This window comes from Eubalaena glacialis, chromosome 4 (assembly GCF_028564815.1).
Source record: "Eubalaena glacialis isolate mEubGla1 chromosome 4, mEubGla1.1.hap2.+ XY, whole genome shotgun sequence".
Lineage (NCBI taxonomy): Eukaryota > Metazoa > Chordata > Mammalia > Artiodactyla > Balaenidae > Eubalaena > Eubalaena glacialis.
The window spans coordinates 171611535-171629476 of NC_083719.1; the positions used below are offsets into that span (position 1 = coordinate 171611535).

The 17942-nt window shown below is 42.1% G+C and overlaps 2 protein-coding genes across 7 annotated transcripts in view; both read right to left on the minus strand.

Moving 5' to 3' along the window:
* MGAT1 (alpha-1,3-mannosyl-glycoprotein 2-beta-N-acetylglucosaminyltransferase) overlaps window positions 1-17137 on the minus strand; it is a 75248-nt gene extending 58111 nt beyond the window's left edge. The window contains exon 1 of one of the 3 annotated variants that reach the window (XM_061190155.1): window positions 17121-17137. The gene's annotated coding sequence lies outside the window, so the exon portion shown is untranslated. Of the gene's footprint in view, window positions 1-6678; window positions 6748-17120 lie in introns of those variants that run through there. The other 2 variants (XM_061190153.1, XM_061190154.1) reach the window with 2 other exon arrangements.
* ZFP62 (ZFP62 zinc finger protein) lies at window positions 3404-17195 on the minus strand. 4 transcript variants are annotated; one of them, XM_061190136.1, is made up of 3 exons: window positions 17121-17195; window positions 8476-8567; window positions 3404-6806 (listed from the first exon to the last, which is right to left on the minus strand). In XM_061190136.1, exons 2-3 carry the CDS (start codon window positions 8480-8482, stop codon window positions 4090-4092), a joined length of 2724 nt encoding a protein of 907 aa, XP_061046119.1. In that variant the 5' UTR covers window positions 8483-8567; window positions 17121-17195; the 3' UTR covers window positions 3404-4089. The 4 variants fall into 4 exon arrangements, with proteins under 4 accessions (XP_061046119.1, XP_061046121.1, XP_061046122.1 ...); XM_061190138.1 differs by lacking the exon at window positions 17121-17195 and adding an exon at window positions 12181-12204; XM_061190139.1 differs by lacking the exon at window positions 8476-8567 and having other exon boundaries at window positions 17121-17173.
* Window positions 17196-17942: the final 747 nt, after the last annotated feature.

The following is a 17942-nucleotide window of genomic DNA, read 5'->3' on the forward strand; positions in this document are numbered from 1 at the left end:
TTCCTTATATGCCTGATTATCTTTGACTGCTTGCTGACTATTTCCCCTGAAAAATTATGTTACCTGAGGTCTAAATTGAAGGAGTCCTCTTCTGAGGAAGTTTTATTTGCTTCTGCCAGGCCTCAGGTTGTGTTTACCTGGGTTGTAAGGGTTGGTCAGGGACCACACTTTGTCAGGATGTTCTCTTTTCTCTTTTTCTTCAATCCTATTGCTATGCTCAGTAATGAGGTCAGTCTCTAAAGTACCCTGGGGGTGGGGAGGGGGATGGGTCTAGATTTGGTTTTTCTTGTCCTGAGGGTGTAGTACTTTGGGAACCCAGTTTAACTTTAGAAAAGTCACCTATAACATTCATCACCTTGGGTGAACCTGGCCCTATCATCCTTCTCTCTCACTCTCTGGGGCTGGTGAAGTGGTGCCTAACTCGGCATCATCAGCAAAGTCTGCGGCCTAAGCTGCTTTGGTGTTCACCTGTGATGACAAGATCCCATCTTAAAACAGCCCTACCTGTTTAAACTGCAGTCTTTTCAGCTTCCATGCTCTTTTAAGGGGAAGGGAGGGCACACCACCTGCATTTAAAAAAACTGTCTTTTTGGGCTTCCCTGGTGGCGCAGTGGTTAAGAATCTGCCTGCCAATGCAGAGGACATGGGTTTGAGCCCTGGTCTGGGAAGATCCCACATGCCGTGGAGTAACTAAGCCCGTGAGCCACAGCTACTGAGCCTGCGTGTCTGGAGCCTGTGCTCTGCAGCGGGAGAGGCCGCGACGGTGAGAGGCCCGCGCACCGCCATGAAGAGTGGCCCCCGCTCGCCGCAACTGGAGAAAGCCCGCACACAGAAACGCAGACCCAACACAGCCAAAAATAAATAAATAAATTAATTAATTAAAAAAAAACCAAACTGTCTTTTTCAATGTTTTTGGTGGGAAACTGATCCAAAGAACCTAGACTACCTTCACCAGAAACAAAGTACTGTCTCACCTTTTCAATATCATTTTTTCTTTTCTAGACTTTGAGATTTTCCAGTCCAGATTTTTAGATTTATATACTTTATTTCTATCCTTTTAGTGCTTGCCCATGACATTTTACCATATTTAACTCAATAAAATCTAGAGTTAAACAGCATCTTCACCCTCCTCCTAAATAATACAAGCACTTTAGCCTGCTTTCACACAGATGTCCCAGCTTCCAATTTACCTACTATTGTCCAATATTCCAATTCTATTTATCTTTTAGCCTTGAGAATTAGACATGGCATTTTAAAAAACACAGTGTTTCAATTTACCTACACCTTGGCAATTTTATTTTTCTTCTTGCATGTCAGACGTCCTCTGGGAGGAGGTGGTGGCTGGTGGTCCCTAAACCAGCTCAAGTCCTGAGGTGGGCTTGAACAGGTGCAGCTGCACCAGCTCACTGGATCTGTTCTTCACAGTCTGCCTGGAGTGGCTGGAGACCTGAAGACCCCTCCTCATCTGGGATCAGTCCAAGCAGCACATATCTGGCCCTAGGTAGACTGTGGGCCCATTTTCCATGTGTCCAAGTCAATGGAGGCTGTAGTAGGAACATATCCTGGTGCTCAGTGAGCTGGGGCACTCAGAATCCCCATTCCTGTGGTAGCTGTCTTCTCCCTTGTTATTTAACCTGTGTCTTTTTCAAAAGTAGGTGATGCATTAGGTCCAGGTGGAGCTCATGTAGATGTGTGTATGTGAGGGGATTGGGGACTTCAAGCCACAGGCACACCAACAGCCCTGGCCACATGGAAACCTTAAGTAACCTGATCATCTAAAACAGAGCTGGCCCTATATTCAGCCAATGAAAAGATTGGTCGATGCTCAGTGACTACTGGGAATCAATACTCCATGGCCTCTTTCCTTTCTGCCCACTGTACACCAGAACTGCCAGGGACTGGCCACTCTGGACAATGCATGAGCATTTCCAATGCTCCCTTTGATCAGGCCATCCTATTTTTCCCATTCTTCTCTTAAAAGGACCCAACTCAACATCCTGCTCAGATGTCATCGGTGCCTCCCTTCCCAGTAGGTGGAAGGCACTTTCCTTGGAAAGCCCACAGTTTAGTTCAGCAACCATTAGGGTGGCTTTGCTGTGGTCTCTCTCCTCTATCTACTCCTGCTTCCTAGTACCTAGGACAATGGATGCGCCTAGCAGATCCTCAACAAGTATTTGCTGAATAAACTAATCCAAGTCTGTGGATAGGGTCAGGTTTGCCAGTGCTGCATGTAGAGAAGGACAAAGACCAAGTGTGGTCATGACATTTCAAAGTGGAATTGAGTGGCAGAAATGCTCTTTCCCTCTCCCTTTTCTACAACCATCCCTCCCCCACCTCCACCCTCCTCCATCAAAACTTACCTTGTTTGGAGGCAAAGTGAAAGAAATACTTCTAAAGAGAGGCATGGAAACTGTATGTATGGAAACAGGAATCCTAGAGAGAATCAGAAAACTATCTGACCAGAGACTATTCTCTTGTAAAGAGTGGATTTTGGAGCCAGAGAGACCTGACTTACAACTCGGTCTCTACTGATAAGCCCCACCTGGAGTATTCTCAGACAGGTTACTTAATTCTCAGAAGACTCGCTTTTCACTCTTTGAGTTACCTAGTTAATAGTCTTATACATAGTTAACAATATTTTGTTAAATTCTATCTGTTCCCAAGAGAACTGTTTCTATGTTGTGACTCATCACTCACACAGCCTGTCCACTCCCAGGGGTTATGATCCAGCCCTAGTATGAGGATTAATCCAATTTGCACTTCTCCTGGTGGAGGCACAACCTAATTTCTCATGAAATGTGAGCTACTAGCCCTGTGGGATGAGTCCCCTGGGCACTCCTTGGTTTGGATCTGGTATAACTTACCCCCCAAAGATAAGACACACAAATGGCTCTCTCTGTATGATACTCCACCTAAAGTATGTCACAGCCTGTTTACTTTTGAAGAATTCCTTTATTGGAGTTTCACCTTACCTTGCCACAACTACCTGGCTCTTCATGGCCGAGAGTGAGCCCTGAATAAAGTACTCACAACATTTTACAACAGACAATACACACACGCAGTGCATGACATCTTTACAATAACACAATCAAACATTTAACAGGATTGTTAAGAAGCATGAATTTCCTCCTATTCCTCCATTACTGGTAGCTACTTAGCTTTTTAGCTCTTGCAATAAAATGCTCTCCTTCTCATCATTCCTATTCATAGGAATCCCTGAATCAATTCTTTTTGTGTAAGGTACAAATTCATGTTGAAGATGTGTTCCATTAGTTATTGAATGTGCTGAATTTCTGTCCATGGTAGAACTCTTCATTTGTAGCTAATGTGTGAGGTTTTCACTTATCACACATTCATCATTCATTGAGAGGGTTCATTTGAAAATTTTTAAAGTTTCACCCATTCAATAATGTATATCACAACATTACAACAGTCCAATCAACTTGAATTTATTTATGAGTGACTCTCTCCTATCTCCTGTTAGATTTATAAGTCTACACTTTTTACATTTCCTACAATGAAATCCAAATTTTGTTTCAGAAGTTGTCATCACTCCCCGCAAATCAGTTAAATCAAAGTTATTCTTCATGATCACTATGATATTAATTTACATTCCCTGAAGCCTGCCTCTCCCTGAATTTGCCTACTGGAGGTCCTTCTTGGATCTTTTCCACTGACCAATGGATAACTGGAATTCAAAGCTATACCTGAATTTCCTACATTTCTATTCACATAATTTACCCAAATATGAACTTTCTGATGGTGACTATGAGACTTCTAATTGAAGTCTTTTTCTCATGTGTTTTTTATGTCCAGAAATATCTACTTATTTTGAAGGTTTTCTCATACTCCATAACTTTGATAGGTTTTATCCCCAGTAGGAACTATTTTATATTCCATAAGGGCTCAACTACTTTGACACTGGAACCTTCCTTGCTGGCTATGATTGAAAATCACAGAGAAAAAAATTACTCATGGTTTCACTTATACTATGTAAATTATAAGCCATGAACAAGGACCTCAGATACTCTTATACTCATAAGATTTTTCTTCCATTTGGGTTCTGTAATACTAGGTAAGCTCTGCCTCCTACAGAGACATGCTCATCCTGGTCCCATCCAGAGCATTCCCTCCCTCGTGAGTTCTCTTCTGTGATGCACTACTATGACTTCCCATATTTGTCACATTTAAAGATTCCTCCCCAATATGGGTTCTTTTATGCTTGGTGAGATTCGATCTGATATTGAAAGCCTTCCCACACTCGTTACATTGGTATGGCTTCTTTCCAGTGTGGATCCTTTTGTGTTGGTCAAGGACTGATCTGTAATTGAAGGATTTCCCACACTCACAATTATACGGCTGCTGCCCACTGTGGACACCCTTATGGTTGATAAGACTTGAGTGTGAGATGTATGCCTTCCCACACTCATCGCATCTATAGGGTTTCTCACCTGTGTGGATCCTTCTATGCACTGTGAGGCCTGAGCTGTTCCTGAATGCCTTCCCACACCTATCGCACACATAGGGTTTTTCCCCTGTATGGATCCTCTTGTGTTGAGAAAGGAGAGAGCTGTAACTAAAAGATTTCCCACACTCAACACATTTGAAGGGTTTCTCCCCAAGATGGACTCTTTTATGGCTTATAAGAGTTCTGCTTGAGAAAAAAGCTTTTCCACATTCATCACATGTGTAGGGTGTCTTGCCAGGGTGGGTACTTTTATGGTTAATAAGGCTTGAGTGTGAGATGTACGCTTTTCCACACACGTCACATTCATAGGGCTTCTCACCAGTGTGGATTCTTTTATGCACTTTAAGGCTTGAGTTGTTTCTGAAGACCTTCTCACACCTGTCACATTCATAAGGTTTCTCTCTAGTGTGGACCCTTCTGTGTTGAGAAAGGAGTGAGGTGTAATTAAAAGATTTCTCACACACATCGCATTTGTAGGGCTTCTCCCCAAGATGAATTTTTTTGTGATTTATAAGGGTTCGGTATGTGATGAAGGCTTTTTCACACTCATCACACTTATAGGGCTTTTCCCCAGGGTGTACACTTTTATGATTTATAAGGCTTGAGAGTGAGATGTAGGCTTTCCCACATTCTTCACATTTGTAAGGTCTCTCCCCAGTGTGGATTCGTTTATGTACTTTAAGGCCTGAATTATTTCTGAAGGCTTTTCCACACTCATCACACCCAAAGGGTTTCTCCCTTGTATGAATCCTTTTATGCTGTTCAAGGGCAGAGCTGTAATTGAAGGATTTCTCACAATAACTACATTTATAGGGCTTCTCCCCAAGATGGATTCCTTTGTGGTTTTTAAGGCTAGAGCGTGAGATATAGGCTTTTCCACACACATCACACTTATATGGTTTTTCCCCAGTATGAAGCCGCCTGTGAACTTTGAGTCCTGAATTGTTTCTGAAAGTTTTTCCACACACATCACATACATAAGGTCTCTCTCCAGTGTGAATCGTTTTATGCTGAAGAAGAAGTGAGTTATAACTGAATGATTTTCCACACTCCTTACATTCATGGGCTTTCTTCCCAGGGTGAATGCTTTTATGGACTGCAAGGCCTGAGCTATAGCTGAATGCTTTGCCACAGACATCACATTTGTAAGGTTTCTCTCCTGTGTGGATCCTTTTATGCACTATAAGGCCTGAGCTGTTCCTGAAGGCCTTCCCACATTCATCACATTCATAAGGTTTCTCTCCAGTGTGGATGACTTTATGCTGAATGAGGAGAGAGCTATAATTAAACGATTTCTCACACTCATCACATTTATAAGGTTTATCTCCAAAGTGGATGCTTTTATGATTTAGAAGTGTTCTGCAAGTAATGAAGGCCTTCCCACACTCATCACATTCATAGGGCTTCTCCCCTGTGTGAATCCTTTTGTGGACTCTAAGGCCAGAGCTATTACTGAAGGTTTTCCCACAGATGTCACATTCATAGGGCTTCTCACCTGTGTGGATCCTTTTGTGGACTCTGAGACCAGAACTGTTCCTGAAGGCCTTCCCACACTCACCACATTCATAGGGCTTCTCCCCAGTGTGGATCCTTTTATGCTGGTCCAAAACAGAGCTATAATTGAAGGATTTTCCACACTCATCACACTTACAGTTCTTTTCCCCAGAATGGGTGCTTTTGTGGTTTATAAGGCTGGAGTAGGACATGTAGGCTTTCCCACATTCCTCACACTTATACGGCTTCTCCCCAGTATGGATCCGCTTGTGGACTCGAAGGCTCGAGCTGCTCCGGAAAGTCCCTCCACAGTCATCACACTCATAGCGTTTTTCACCAGTGTGCATAATTTTATGTTGAACAAGTCGGGAATTATATTTGAAGTATTTCCCACAGTCATCACATTTATGTGACTTCTTAACAGCACTGGTTTTCTGCTGTAGACTGGGATGAGAGTTTCCATTAATGCTCTCCACACATTTGCCTTGTTCACTGCTTTTCTGTTCTATACAGACAGGCTGGTGTGTAACATGTTTTGAGCTCAGATGTAAGCTTTTCTCAGATGCCTCATCTTCCTGTTCTGTTTTTATATTTGTTGTATTCTTGGTTTTGCCAATCTTTTCCCTGATGCCACTTTTGTCTTCCTTCATTCTTTTTCCCTCAGGCTTTTCCATCTGATTCTCTACCTTGCTATCCCAATCACAAGTTTCACCAACCTTAGATTCCTGCATATGATCCTTGTGAAGACCTTCCACTTTTGGCCACACAGATTCTGCATTTCCAATATTTTCACACTTTTCAGTTGATTCCTCATCCTCAGTGCCCCTCGTCTTCAAATGTGACACTAAACCAAGAAAATGAAAATGATACCTTCACTTTAGAAGAAACTGAAGGAATTACATCCAAATTCACTCATTCACTCAACAAATGTTCATTGACTACATGCTGTGTGATAGGTACCATTTTTAACTGCTGGGGATACAGTGGTGGACATGCCAAAATTTCTGTCCCTGTGGAGCTAATGCTAAAATGCTAGAGCCGTGGATTGTCAATGGAACAGAGAGCTTTTCTATTCTTGCATAACAGCTTAGCATGAGGGCAAGTTGAAACGGGTTGGAATGATGCACAGAACCAAAGGCAACATTGATCAATTTCTGAAAAATGCCACCTAGTCTTGGAAAAACAAACAGTAGGTAGAAGTAATTTCTGAAAAATAGGAGACTGAAAGAGTAATAAAACAAAAGCTAAGAAGATATAATCAGCAGAGGGCAGGCAAGCCAAACTAAATCAGTACATGAGTAGAGGTATTGGGGAATTGGTTATGAAATCATGAGGACAGTCATGTCAGACATGAGAAAGAAAACAAGCTGCTGCTGCCTGTCGTTGGTGTGGCGCTCCTAGATTTCCCTTCCAAGGAAAACACTGACCCTGGAGAGCGGTTAGTCAGGGAGGAACTCTATATGGAAGAACACACTCTGGCTTGCCAGGCAGAGGCTTTCACTCCTACTTTATGAACAGGCTAACTGCAGGCAGAGCATATCAAAGATCAGGAGCTAAAACACAAACCATCAAGCAAAGGATAATAATACTGCCTAGGTTCAAATACCTAGCTGTATGACCTCAAGAAAGTTATTTAACCTCTTTATGCCACAGTTTCCTCATCTGTAAAATGAGGGCAACAGAACTGTTGTGAGTATTACATTAAATAACATATATAAGGTATGGAGAACAATGCCAGTCACTTGGGTAGTTCTATATGCTATACCATCTATTATTTAATCAAGGTCAGGTTACTGGATCAGGGCTAGAACCTGAGGATAAACCACAGGACTCAGGAAAGGTAAATCCCTTCTCCAAGCAGATTTTAGGGCCCAGGCAGTGACTCTCTGTTCCCCTGAAGGCACTCTACACACAGCTGGCACTCCATCAGCATCCACCTGCTAAAAGACTGACTCTTGAGGACAAAAGAAACAGTTCTAAACTAGTTGTTCCCCAACCTTAGACATTTGTGATTAGACTTAGTTAAAATTCAGACTTCCCCTCTTACTCTGGGTATCAGACCCTCTTGGTCGGTACTCTGTAGTTCTACTTAGAAACTATATGTGAACATGTGATGAGAAAGCAAGGGCACTAAAACTAAGATATATACTCTGGAGTAGACACATATAAAGAATCACACTCATGATCCAACTTATGCTTATGGGATTGGAATGATGGACTCTGAATTAAAATTTACAGAACAGGAGGAGCTAGTAACCCAGAATATCACCAGGAAGATAAAATAAAGAATCACTCAGTAGACATTTTAAAAAGGTGGTTCATCTGAGAAAGCTTCACAAAATTACTATTAAGTAATATTAGGTAAGAGATCATTACAAGTCACTGAGGAATGCTGGCATGACCTAGTTCCTTACTCCCTTTCTTTACTACCTTGGGCAGAGCAGTCCATGCCATTTAAAATGTGAGTGCTACTGGGTGGGCAGTGGAATTCCAGACCATCAACAGCAACACACCTTTCATCTGAATCCTGCTCCCATCACATCAGGGACCTTGCTCCATCCATTCCCTTTGGCCTTGGTCCCTCCACCTCTACTCACCCTCAGCCCTGAGAAGAGAAAGATGTTCAAGTTTCTACAGCCATAAAACGAATCCCCTAAAATTGCCAGGGAAACAAACAAAATTTGTCAGGGGGAAAAAAAGAAAAGGAAGAGCTACAAGGGAGGAGAACTAACCATACTAGATATCTAAATATGCCAAAAGGCTGCTATAACTAAAACAGTGTGGTATTGGTATATAAATAAACAGAATAGAATAAAAATTCAGAATAATCCCAATTACACATAGAAATCAAGTATATGATAAAGATGGTATATCAAATTATTGAGGCAAAAACGGTCTTTTTAATAGTGTTGGAACAAGTATAAAGCCATTTGGAAAAAAATAAAATTAGATCCATTCTTTACACCATTCACAGGAATAAACTCCAAACATAGCAGATCTCTAAATATTAAAAACACTATACAAATGCTAGAAGAAAACATGGGTGAATGCCTCCATAACCTAAGTATAGAGAAAGTTTTCTATGACCCAGATGCAATAAATGAAAAGATTAATAAATTGGACTATATAGAAATAAAAGTAAAATTGCATGGCAAAAATACCATAAGCAAAATCAACAAATATATGACAGGTGGAAGAAAATATTTGCAACATACATCATATATTAGTGCTTATATAAGTGATAATATCTCTAATATACAAAGAATTTTTAAAAGTTGAAGAAAAAGAGACTAAAAATCTTACAGAAAAATGGGCAAAAGACATGAAGACAATTCACAAAAAGAAAAACTAAAATGGCCCTTAAACATGTTTTCAATTTCACTCATAATAAGAGAAATGCAAATAAGAACTATACAAAGATCCCCTTTCTCATCTATCAGATTGGCAAATATTCAAAAACTTAACAATATGCTCTGTGGGTGAGGCTGTGGGAAAACAGGCACTCTCATCCATTACTGGGAATGCAAACTGGCATAACCCCTGTTGAAGAAAATTTGCCAATATCTACACAACTATGTATGCATTATTCTCTAATCGAGAAATCCCATCTAGGAATTCATACCAAAGATACACTTCCAACAATACAAAAGTATATATGCACAAAGTTATTCATCGTAGCCTTATTTTTAATTACAAAATTTGGAAAACTACCTACACGTCCAAGCACAGAAGACTGGTTAAATAAACTATGGCACATATACACACTGGAGAACTAAAAAAGAATGAGGAACATTTCTATAAATTGACAGGAAGTAATTTCCATGATAGGTTGTAAAGTGAAAAAAAGCATATATGCTACATTCTACGTAAGAAAATAAAAAAACAAGCATACAGCTGCTTATCTTTTCAGTAATGAGAGAATCCACAGAACAGTGAAGCCTGTTACCTATAAGGGGTAGGGCGGGGGAACAGAACAGAAGGGAGGGGAGAAAGACGCTCAGAGTACAGCTTTTTGTATAGTCTTTACTCATGGAAGCATGATCATGTTCTGCAGATTCAAAGAATAAAATTAAATCAGTGAGAAAACTGGACAACGGGAAAGTGAAACCAGAAAGTGAACAGAAACAAATTAACTCATTTGTGTTTCACATGAATACCATAACAAGAAGGAAACAAAAAGAAACAAAGAACTAACCCATGTCACTTGGGTACATAGTATGTGACTATACTATATACTCTCAGTCTTGGGAAGGCTGGAGGGGGAAGTGGGGAAGAGCTGCAAACAATCCTTTTTAGCAGGTTTGCTTTCTGTAGTGGAATGGGCAAAGCAATTCAGAAACAATTTTAGATCTATTATGAGACTGAGTAAATGTGTTGATTTAGTTGAGAGCCAGGGCCCTCCGGAGGAAGAAGGAATATAAAAATATGCAACAGGGGAAGATAAGAAAGAACCCTTTGTGGACAAATTGGAGGTACTGGTGTGAACTCATGATTTCTAAATTATATATAAATGTGCACATCATATAAGTGTATATTCACATGTATTTAAATTTGTATGTATACGTGTGTAAATGTACATATATTCTCTAGCTCTGATAGCTAAGAAGCAAAAATACCTGAGTTAACGTGCACACATCTAGCACCTTGTTCTGGGTCTCTACTACCATAACCTAGTAAAAGGAAGCAGGAGGATTCCAGGCTGGGGGCAGGATAGGTACAAAAGGAGCTGAGACATCCTGTTATGCCAGCAAATAAGGAGATGCTTAAAACAACACAAAACAAAAATGTGGGCACAAGACCCAGCTTCAACACCGAATTTAGGTTCCATAATAATTATGTAAAGAATTGTAGGGCTTCCCTGGTGGCGCAGTGGTTGAGAATCTGCCTGCTAATGCAGGGGACACGGGTTCAAGCCCTGGTCTGGGAGGATCCCACATGTCACGGAGCAACTAGGCCCGTGAGCCACAACTACTGAGCCTGCGCGTCTGGAGCCTGTGCTCTGCAACAAGAGAGGCCACGATAGTGAGAGGCCCGCGCAACGCAATGAAGAGTGGCCCCCGCTTGCCACAACTAGAGAAAGCCCTTGCACAGAAATGAAGACCCAACACAGCCAAAAATAAATAAATAATAAATAAATTAAAATGCAGCACCTCACAGTGTTTAAAAAAAAAAAAAAAAAAGAATTGTAAGCCATTGAAAATAGGATTTCATGAGTCCATACAGGCACAAATAGGGGAGAAAGGGAGGCCTCTTGCTGACAGCAGAATGCCAGGGCCGGTTGGAAAATGTGGAGGGAGTAGTAGAGTTGCAAGAAAAAACTCAGCATTCTGCAACTATCAAGGTAAAGACTGGATCAGGGGAGAATTATCAATGGATTCTAAATCTAGGGGGAAATTCTAACAAGGAGCAGGATATACGCATGGTCTTAAAATATTCCCCCATAGACCGCAAGGGGTAAAATAGTAATTACACAGTGGAGAGTCTTGGCTAGGGGTCTTAAGTTAATATTGCCAGCTGGGGCAGATAAACATCATGTGCTTCCAGAAGTGATGCCCTGAGAAGGACACATCACCTATAAGAATGCATTACCTGAAATGAAACAAGGAAACATCAGGTAGATTAGATAAATCCAAAATAAAGAACATTCTACTAAAAGCTATTTGTATTCTTCAAAAATGTCATTTCCATAAAAGACAAAGAAAGGCTATAGAAATGTTCCATATGAAAGAAGGCTGCAGAGATTTGAACACAAATTCAATACCTGACCTCACCTGGATATGTAGTGAAGGGACAAGTTTTATAAAAAATAATCGTGCCAACTGATGGAACTGGGGTATGTATGATAAGTTAGGCAAAAGTAATATCAACTTTAAATTTATTCAAGTTGACAATTATACTGTAGTTATGCAAGAGAATATCCCTATAAATATACGTTGAAGTGTTTAGGGATAAAGGGCCATGCATGATGTATGTAAGTTACCCTCAAATGGTTTAGGAAAAAAATAGATAGATAGATAGATGGATAGATAGATGGATAGATATGCATGAAAGAGCAAGAGAGAAGACAAAATGAAGTAGAATGTTAATCACAGGTAAATGAGTAAAGGGTATTTTTTTCACTATTCTTACTCTTGAAATTTTTCTATATATTTGAAATTATTTCCAAATAAAAAGTTTTAAAATGTCAAAATGTAAATTTAAAATTCTCTCAACTATACCTTCCCCTCCAGGTACTGCTTTCGCCATTCTGTCTCCTGTTCACAGTTGTGTCTTGGAAAAGTGGTCTTCACGTCCCGTCTCCCCTCATGCCTCATCTATTTAATCTGAATTCTTCCGCTCAGACCATGCTGCATTAGCTTCTTCAGGGCCAGGTGCTGACTGCCCCGCCTGCTAGCCCTTGGATGTTCCTGGCTCCCTGTTCCGTCTTGAACCTCTCCTCTTGTGACCCTACATGCTCTCCCTGGGCAGTCCCATATATATGCGTGGCTCCTACAAGCTGTCTTGTAGAACCTCGTCTCTGGCCCACACTCCTCTCTTCAATTATACAGCCTCATATCCACCCTTCTCGGGCACTTCTCTTTCCCTCACTACTCCACATCCAAAAGACCGCTTAAGACCAGCTGATTCCACTGCCTACACAGTTCTCATGTCGCCACCCCCTACTCCATTCCCACTGCTAGGGCCTTAGTTTAAGCCCTCCTAAATTCCCTTCTGAACTCCTGCCATAGTCTCCTTACCTTCGTTCTTATCCCTTTCCAATTCTCTTCCAATAACTGTCAAGAATTTTGTAAAATGCACACGTGAACACTCCCCAGTGGGTGTTCCCAGGCTACCTAGTGTGCTTGAAGCCTTCTGCATCTGGCCAGCTGGAATGACTTGCTAAACACCAAAGGGGCCATGCTAATTCACCCCTTGCTGACACCACACTTACTAATGCTTGACCCAGATGGACCCTTTCCCCTCTCTCTGACAGGCTAATTCTCAGTTCCCTTCATGTCCTCTCGGATTCCTTGTTTGATTGGCTGCTGACTGGCCGGGTCTACATGAAATCACAAATACTTCACTGTTTACCTCTCTAACCTAGGCAGACTCCAGGAGTCTCCCTGTTCTAGCCCTGCTTAACCTCCTCTGTTTGGGTGGAAGCAGAGTTTCCCATCATCTGATTGTAGTTCATCCAATCCCCTTAATGACAAATCAAAACAGAGCAATATAAATGTGTAGCTTCACTGAAAACAGATGGTTTGCAATGAAATTCATATTAATCAATACTAAGACTAAGAAAAGTTCAGTCAAAAACACAGGCAGAAAAGCACTAAAATATAATGATGGTATTAGAAGTGGGAAGTCTGTGGGAGATACTTAGGTTACGAGAGTGGAGCCTTCATGAATGGGGTTAGTGTTCTTAGAAAAGAGATACCACAGAGACCCCTTGGGGCCTTGGTCTTGGACTTCCCAGCATCCAGAACTATGTAAAATAAATTTGTTGTTTATAAGCCACTTAGTCTGTGTTATTTTGTTATAGCAGCCCACAAGGACTAAGACAGCTGCTAAATTGTAAACACAGTCAAGAGAATAACAAAATATTAAGTTATCCTTACAAACAATACTGAAGATACATTCTAGTATCTCAGTTATCTCTCCGACTGAGTGTTGCCCAGCGAACTTATATAATGATCCATATCCTACTTTTCTCTCCAGCCACTGGGCTAGTCCTAGGGACACAGAGATGGATAAGACAAGTCCTGGCCAATAAGGACTTGCAAACTAGTATGAGAGTCTGGCAGGAAAACAACCAACACACAATAAAAATGGCAGACACTAGGCATGGATGAGGGAAGAAGGGGTAGGGATAGACTCTGCTTCAAAGAACTAGGAAGAGCTTCAAGAAGAGAGGAATAGTTCTAACAGAGGGAAGAGCAGGTGCAAAGGGGCTGGTGTCCACCACCCTCTGGACATCTGGAACAGAAGATGGCAGGCAGAGCTGGATAAGTGGGCAAAAATAAGGGCTGCACCAGGCTCTGCCCATCATACTAAGGAGTCCAGACTTGATCCCGAGGAGTTTTAGGCAAAGAGGGACAAACTCGGATATGCATTTTGAAAGATCACTTATTCGATCAAAATCAGGAGTAAGTAAAGGGCCAGACAGAAGACATTTTAGGTTTTGTTGGCCACATACAACTCTATTACTTGTTTTTCTTTTCCTTTTTTTCTCTTTGCTTTGCTTTTTAACATCCCTTTAAAAATGTAAAAAACATTCTCAGCTTGCAGGCCATACAAAAACAGACCATACACCCAGAAGTCTACCAATTCCTGTTAGATAAAATCAAGGAATCAGAATTAATTTAGGATGGTGTAAGATAATGGCACTGTGGCCATTATCTTTTTTTTTTTTTTTAAACTAATGTATGCTAGGATAAAATGGCATGATGTCTGGAATTTCCTTTAAAATACTTCAACAAAGAAAAATGAAAAAGGGAAAAGGGAAACAAATGTAGCCAAATCCTAATAATTGTTGAATCTGAGTGATGGATGTATGGAGTTCACTGTACTATTCTACTTTCCTGTTATGTTTACATTTTTTCATAATATAAAATTAAAAGAAATACAGATCACTCATACTAGTTGCAATGGGAGAATGGTTGGGGGCAGGGGGAGAACTGAGTCCTGCAGTCTAGAAGGAGGTTATTATAATCCAATCAAGACTGATGTGGTGGCTAGCTCATGTGTCCCCTATGACACAAGAAAGGAATCGCTCCAAAAGCACAACTCCTGCAGAGAGAGAGGGACAGACAGGTTTAATTTCTTAAAAGTTCTCAAAGCTGATGATGGGGAACTCCTCTCTAATGAGTTTTCAACAGAGAGAAAACTGGCTACATTCCAATAACCTAGTTACATCAATTAAAAGTTTCAGCCACAGAAAGCCATCCACTCCTTCCAAATTACACATGACCCACACCTCCGGGCAAATGTGTGCTTCATGCTGTTCATATTCTACCACCAATGCCTAGAAAAGAACATGCAGATAGTAAGAATCTGTCCGTAATTCTTACTATCCCTGCCCAGGAGAGTCAGGAGCCACTTCTCAAGAGAGTAGACAACTCACAAGAGAGGAACTGTGGCTCACTCTGGTTGAAAGTTCCTGCCTTAACAACAGACTTCAATAAGCAACAGGTGCAACAAATGCAGCTACCGTGGATTTCCAGAGTACCAACCATATTCCACAAATCAATCTACCATCTGAATTATGTGTCTTAAGTTCTTGGATATTATACTGGACTTGGAGGTGACCAGAGAAAGAAAAAGAGAAAATAAGAGGGAATGTGAGGGCAAAATGCTTACCAACTCAGAAGACAGAAGTGGGAGGATGGGACAAATGAAAGATGAGACTAAGGAGTGAGAAAAGTGATATGCAGATGGAAAGAGAGAGAGTACGATTTGTGATTTAGTTATTGCATTAAGTTTACGAGTATCAGAATTGTAATTGGTTAACATAAGTTGGTTCTACTGCTTAATCCTTATGATTAAAGGTGATTTTTCCTTAAAGTAAAAAGTGAAATAGAGCACTCTCAAACTTGGTAGGGGAGAAGAGATTTCTAGTCATCCTAAGGAATAAGGTAAGCAAAGGAGATTTTCTGAAGCTAAAGGGGCTTGAAGACAGTCATTAATAGATGGTTGATTAGGCTACTGTAAGGCTAAGTATCATAAACACAAGTCTCAGGAGAGAAAAGCTACTTGGTTTAGTTTGTTCTTTAAACACTCTACATGACTTATTATAATAATATATTGACATATTTAACAATCTACCAATAACTGGCAGAGTTAATGTAAAACAAAATTTTTTTTATCATTGTTAATCCCTTCTTTAAAAACCCTTGCTCAAATAAGCCCTGATACAATGTCCCTGGGTTTGCCATTGTTTGATGTAACAAAGAAACTGGAAACAACGCAAATGGCCTGAATAGATCTAAAAAATTACAGGACATCCAAAACATCCAAACAATGTCCAGTCCAATACCACAGCAATGTATTAAAAAAAAAAAAAAAAAAAAAGCTCTTTGTGTTCTGATGACCTCTAACATAGATTTAGCAAAAGAAGCAAGGGGCAGAACTCTGAACAGTACCCTACCACCTGTGTAAAAAAAGAGGAACTAACTACATTCAAATCTGCCAGTGTTTGCATAAAGAAACTCTGGGAAGAAACACTCAAATAACCTAACAAATGTGGTTGGTTATCTACTGGGGTTGGGCCTAGGCAGACGGCCGAGCAGAAGAAAACCTTTTCACTGACATCTTTTCATATTTTTAATATCTGAACCATATGAATACATTACATAGTCAAAATCTTATTTAAGAAAAAAATCCTCGTGCTTTCAAAAAGAAAACACTCCTGGTGGCCTCCTAGTCCAAAAGTCTTAGAGCAGCACACCCAGCCCCGGCATTCCCCATTTCTAATTCACATCCCCACGCCTCGGCTCCCACAGGCTGTCCCCAGGTCTAGGAGCCTCCTCGACCTTCTTCTCCCTGGGACCTAGTCAATTCCTTCTCAACTTGTGAGAGGCAGCTACAGGCAGCCTGATCCCCTGTCTGTAAAACAGGTGAGCTCCCCTAGGGCGAAGGCCGAGAAGCGCCTCCCAGCGGCTCGATCCACACCTGCGATAAGAGTCTCTCAACATCACTGCCCCATCAAAGAAAAATAAAGGTGTGGGGGGAGGGGTCCCTCCAACGCTTGTATTCATTCTCAAATCTCAGGGCCAAACTGAACAGCCACGGGGGCTTATTTTAAAGCACTAATTTTCAGGGTTCCCCTCCCGCCCGAAACAGCAGCGAAGAGTTGAAAAACACGGGTGCGGGGCCCCAGCCCTTCTGCACGCACCGGGCAGCCCCAACCTGGCCCTGACCCGCTCGGACAGCCGGAGGTGGGGCGCGCAAGGAGCCCATTATATTCCAGGGGCGCGCCCTAAACCCCTCGGCCGGCCCGAAATCTTCCCTCCCCTCCACTTCCCCGGAACGCGCTTCCTGATGTATGTGTGGGGAGGGGGCGCGCTTCCTCCCGGATCCCGCCCTAGACCCCAGGGGTAGCTAGGACCCTGCCAAGAAGGGAAGGGCGTGGCAGGCTAGGGCCGGGGGCGGGAGCCCGGGCGGCCTCGGACTCACGTACTGGCTGTGGGGGCACCGCGGGAGCCCGGCCGCCGGCGGGACAAAAGCGCTGACGGCCCGGCCGGAAAAACTCACGCCGGCTCTGGGGCACTTCCGAGTCCTCTCTGGGAGGTTGGAGGACTGACTCGATGATAGTTCCCGTTTCGGGCACGTGACCCGAGGTGCTCCGCGACGACGTGGGCGCAGAGGGAGTATTGTTCCTTTACTATCAAGATAAATCCAGTGCTCGTTGTGGCGCGAGCAGGGGGCGAACTGACGAAGTTCCAGTTTTCAAGGACTTTACGTTCCGGGGTGGGGCAGACAATAAAGCAAATAAGTAGCTCGGTAGAATAAACACCTGATGACCGCTGTATTTGAACGTAACTTGTTACAAAGTGAGGCTGCGTGGGCGACCCCGGGAGGGAGGAATGAGGGCAGAGGAGAGGGCGGGGACTGGGGCCCCTGAGGGTCTTAACAGGGGCGGGCGCGGCGGCTGGAGAGCTCCTGACCTCAGAGCGAAGCGGAGCGCTCCGGGAAGGGCAGCTCAGGGACCAGACCTGACACCAACTCTGCAGCGGCGGCAGCGGGGCAGTGACCTCCGGTGTCGGCTTCTGAAACCGCAGCTTGAAATGACTGAAAAGCGATCCTTTCTTTAGAGTAACATCTAAATATCTTTTATCTTAAGTTTAAGTAATTGCAGAAAACATCTTGAGGGCACATTGTGAATACTGACATTTAAAAAAAAAACAACCAAACTGCTTCTCATTCTTTGAGAATGAATACCTTTTTGGGTATTTTCTTTGAACCTGTATCTTTATGTCCCTCACAGGGTTTTTATCCTAAT

Coding starts and splice junctions, on each gene's coding strand:
- ZFP62 (XM_061190135.1), bottom strand. CDS start 12,208: ATGGCGAAAGCAGTACCTGGAGGGGAAG. Junction 6,807..12,180: donor AGCAGTACCTGGAGGGGAAG/GTATAGTTGAGA, acceptor TTCTTGGTTTAG/TGTCACATTTGAAGACGAGG.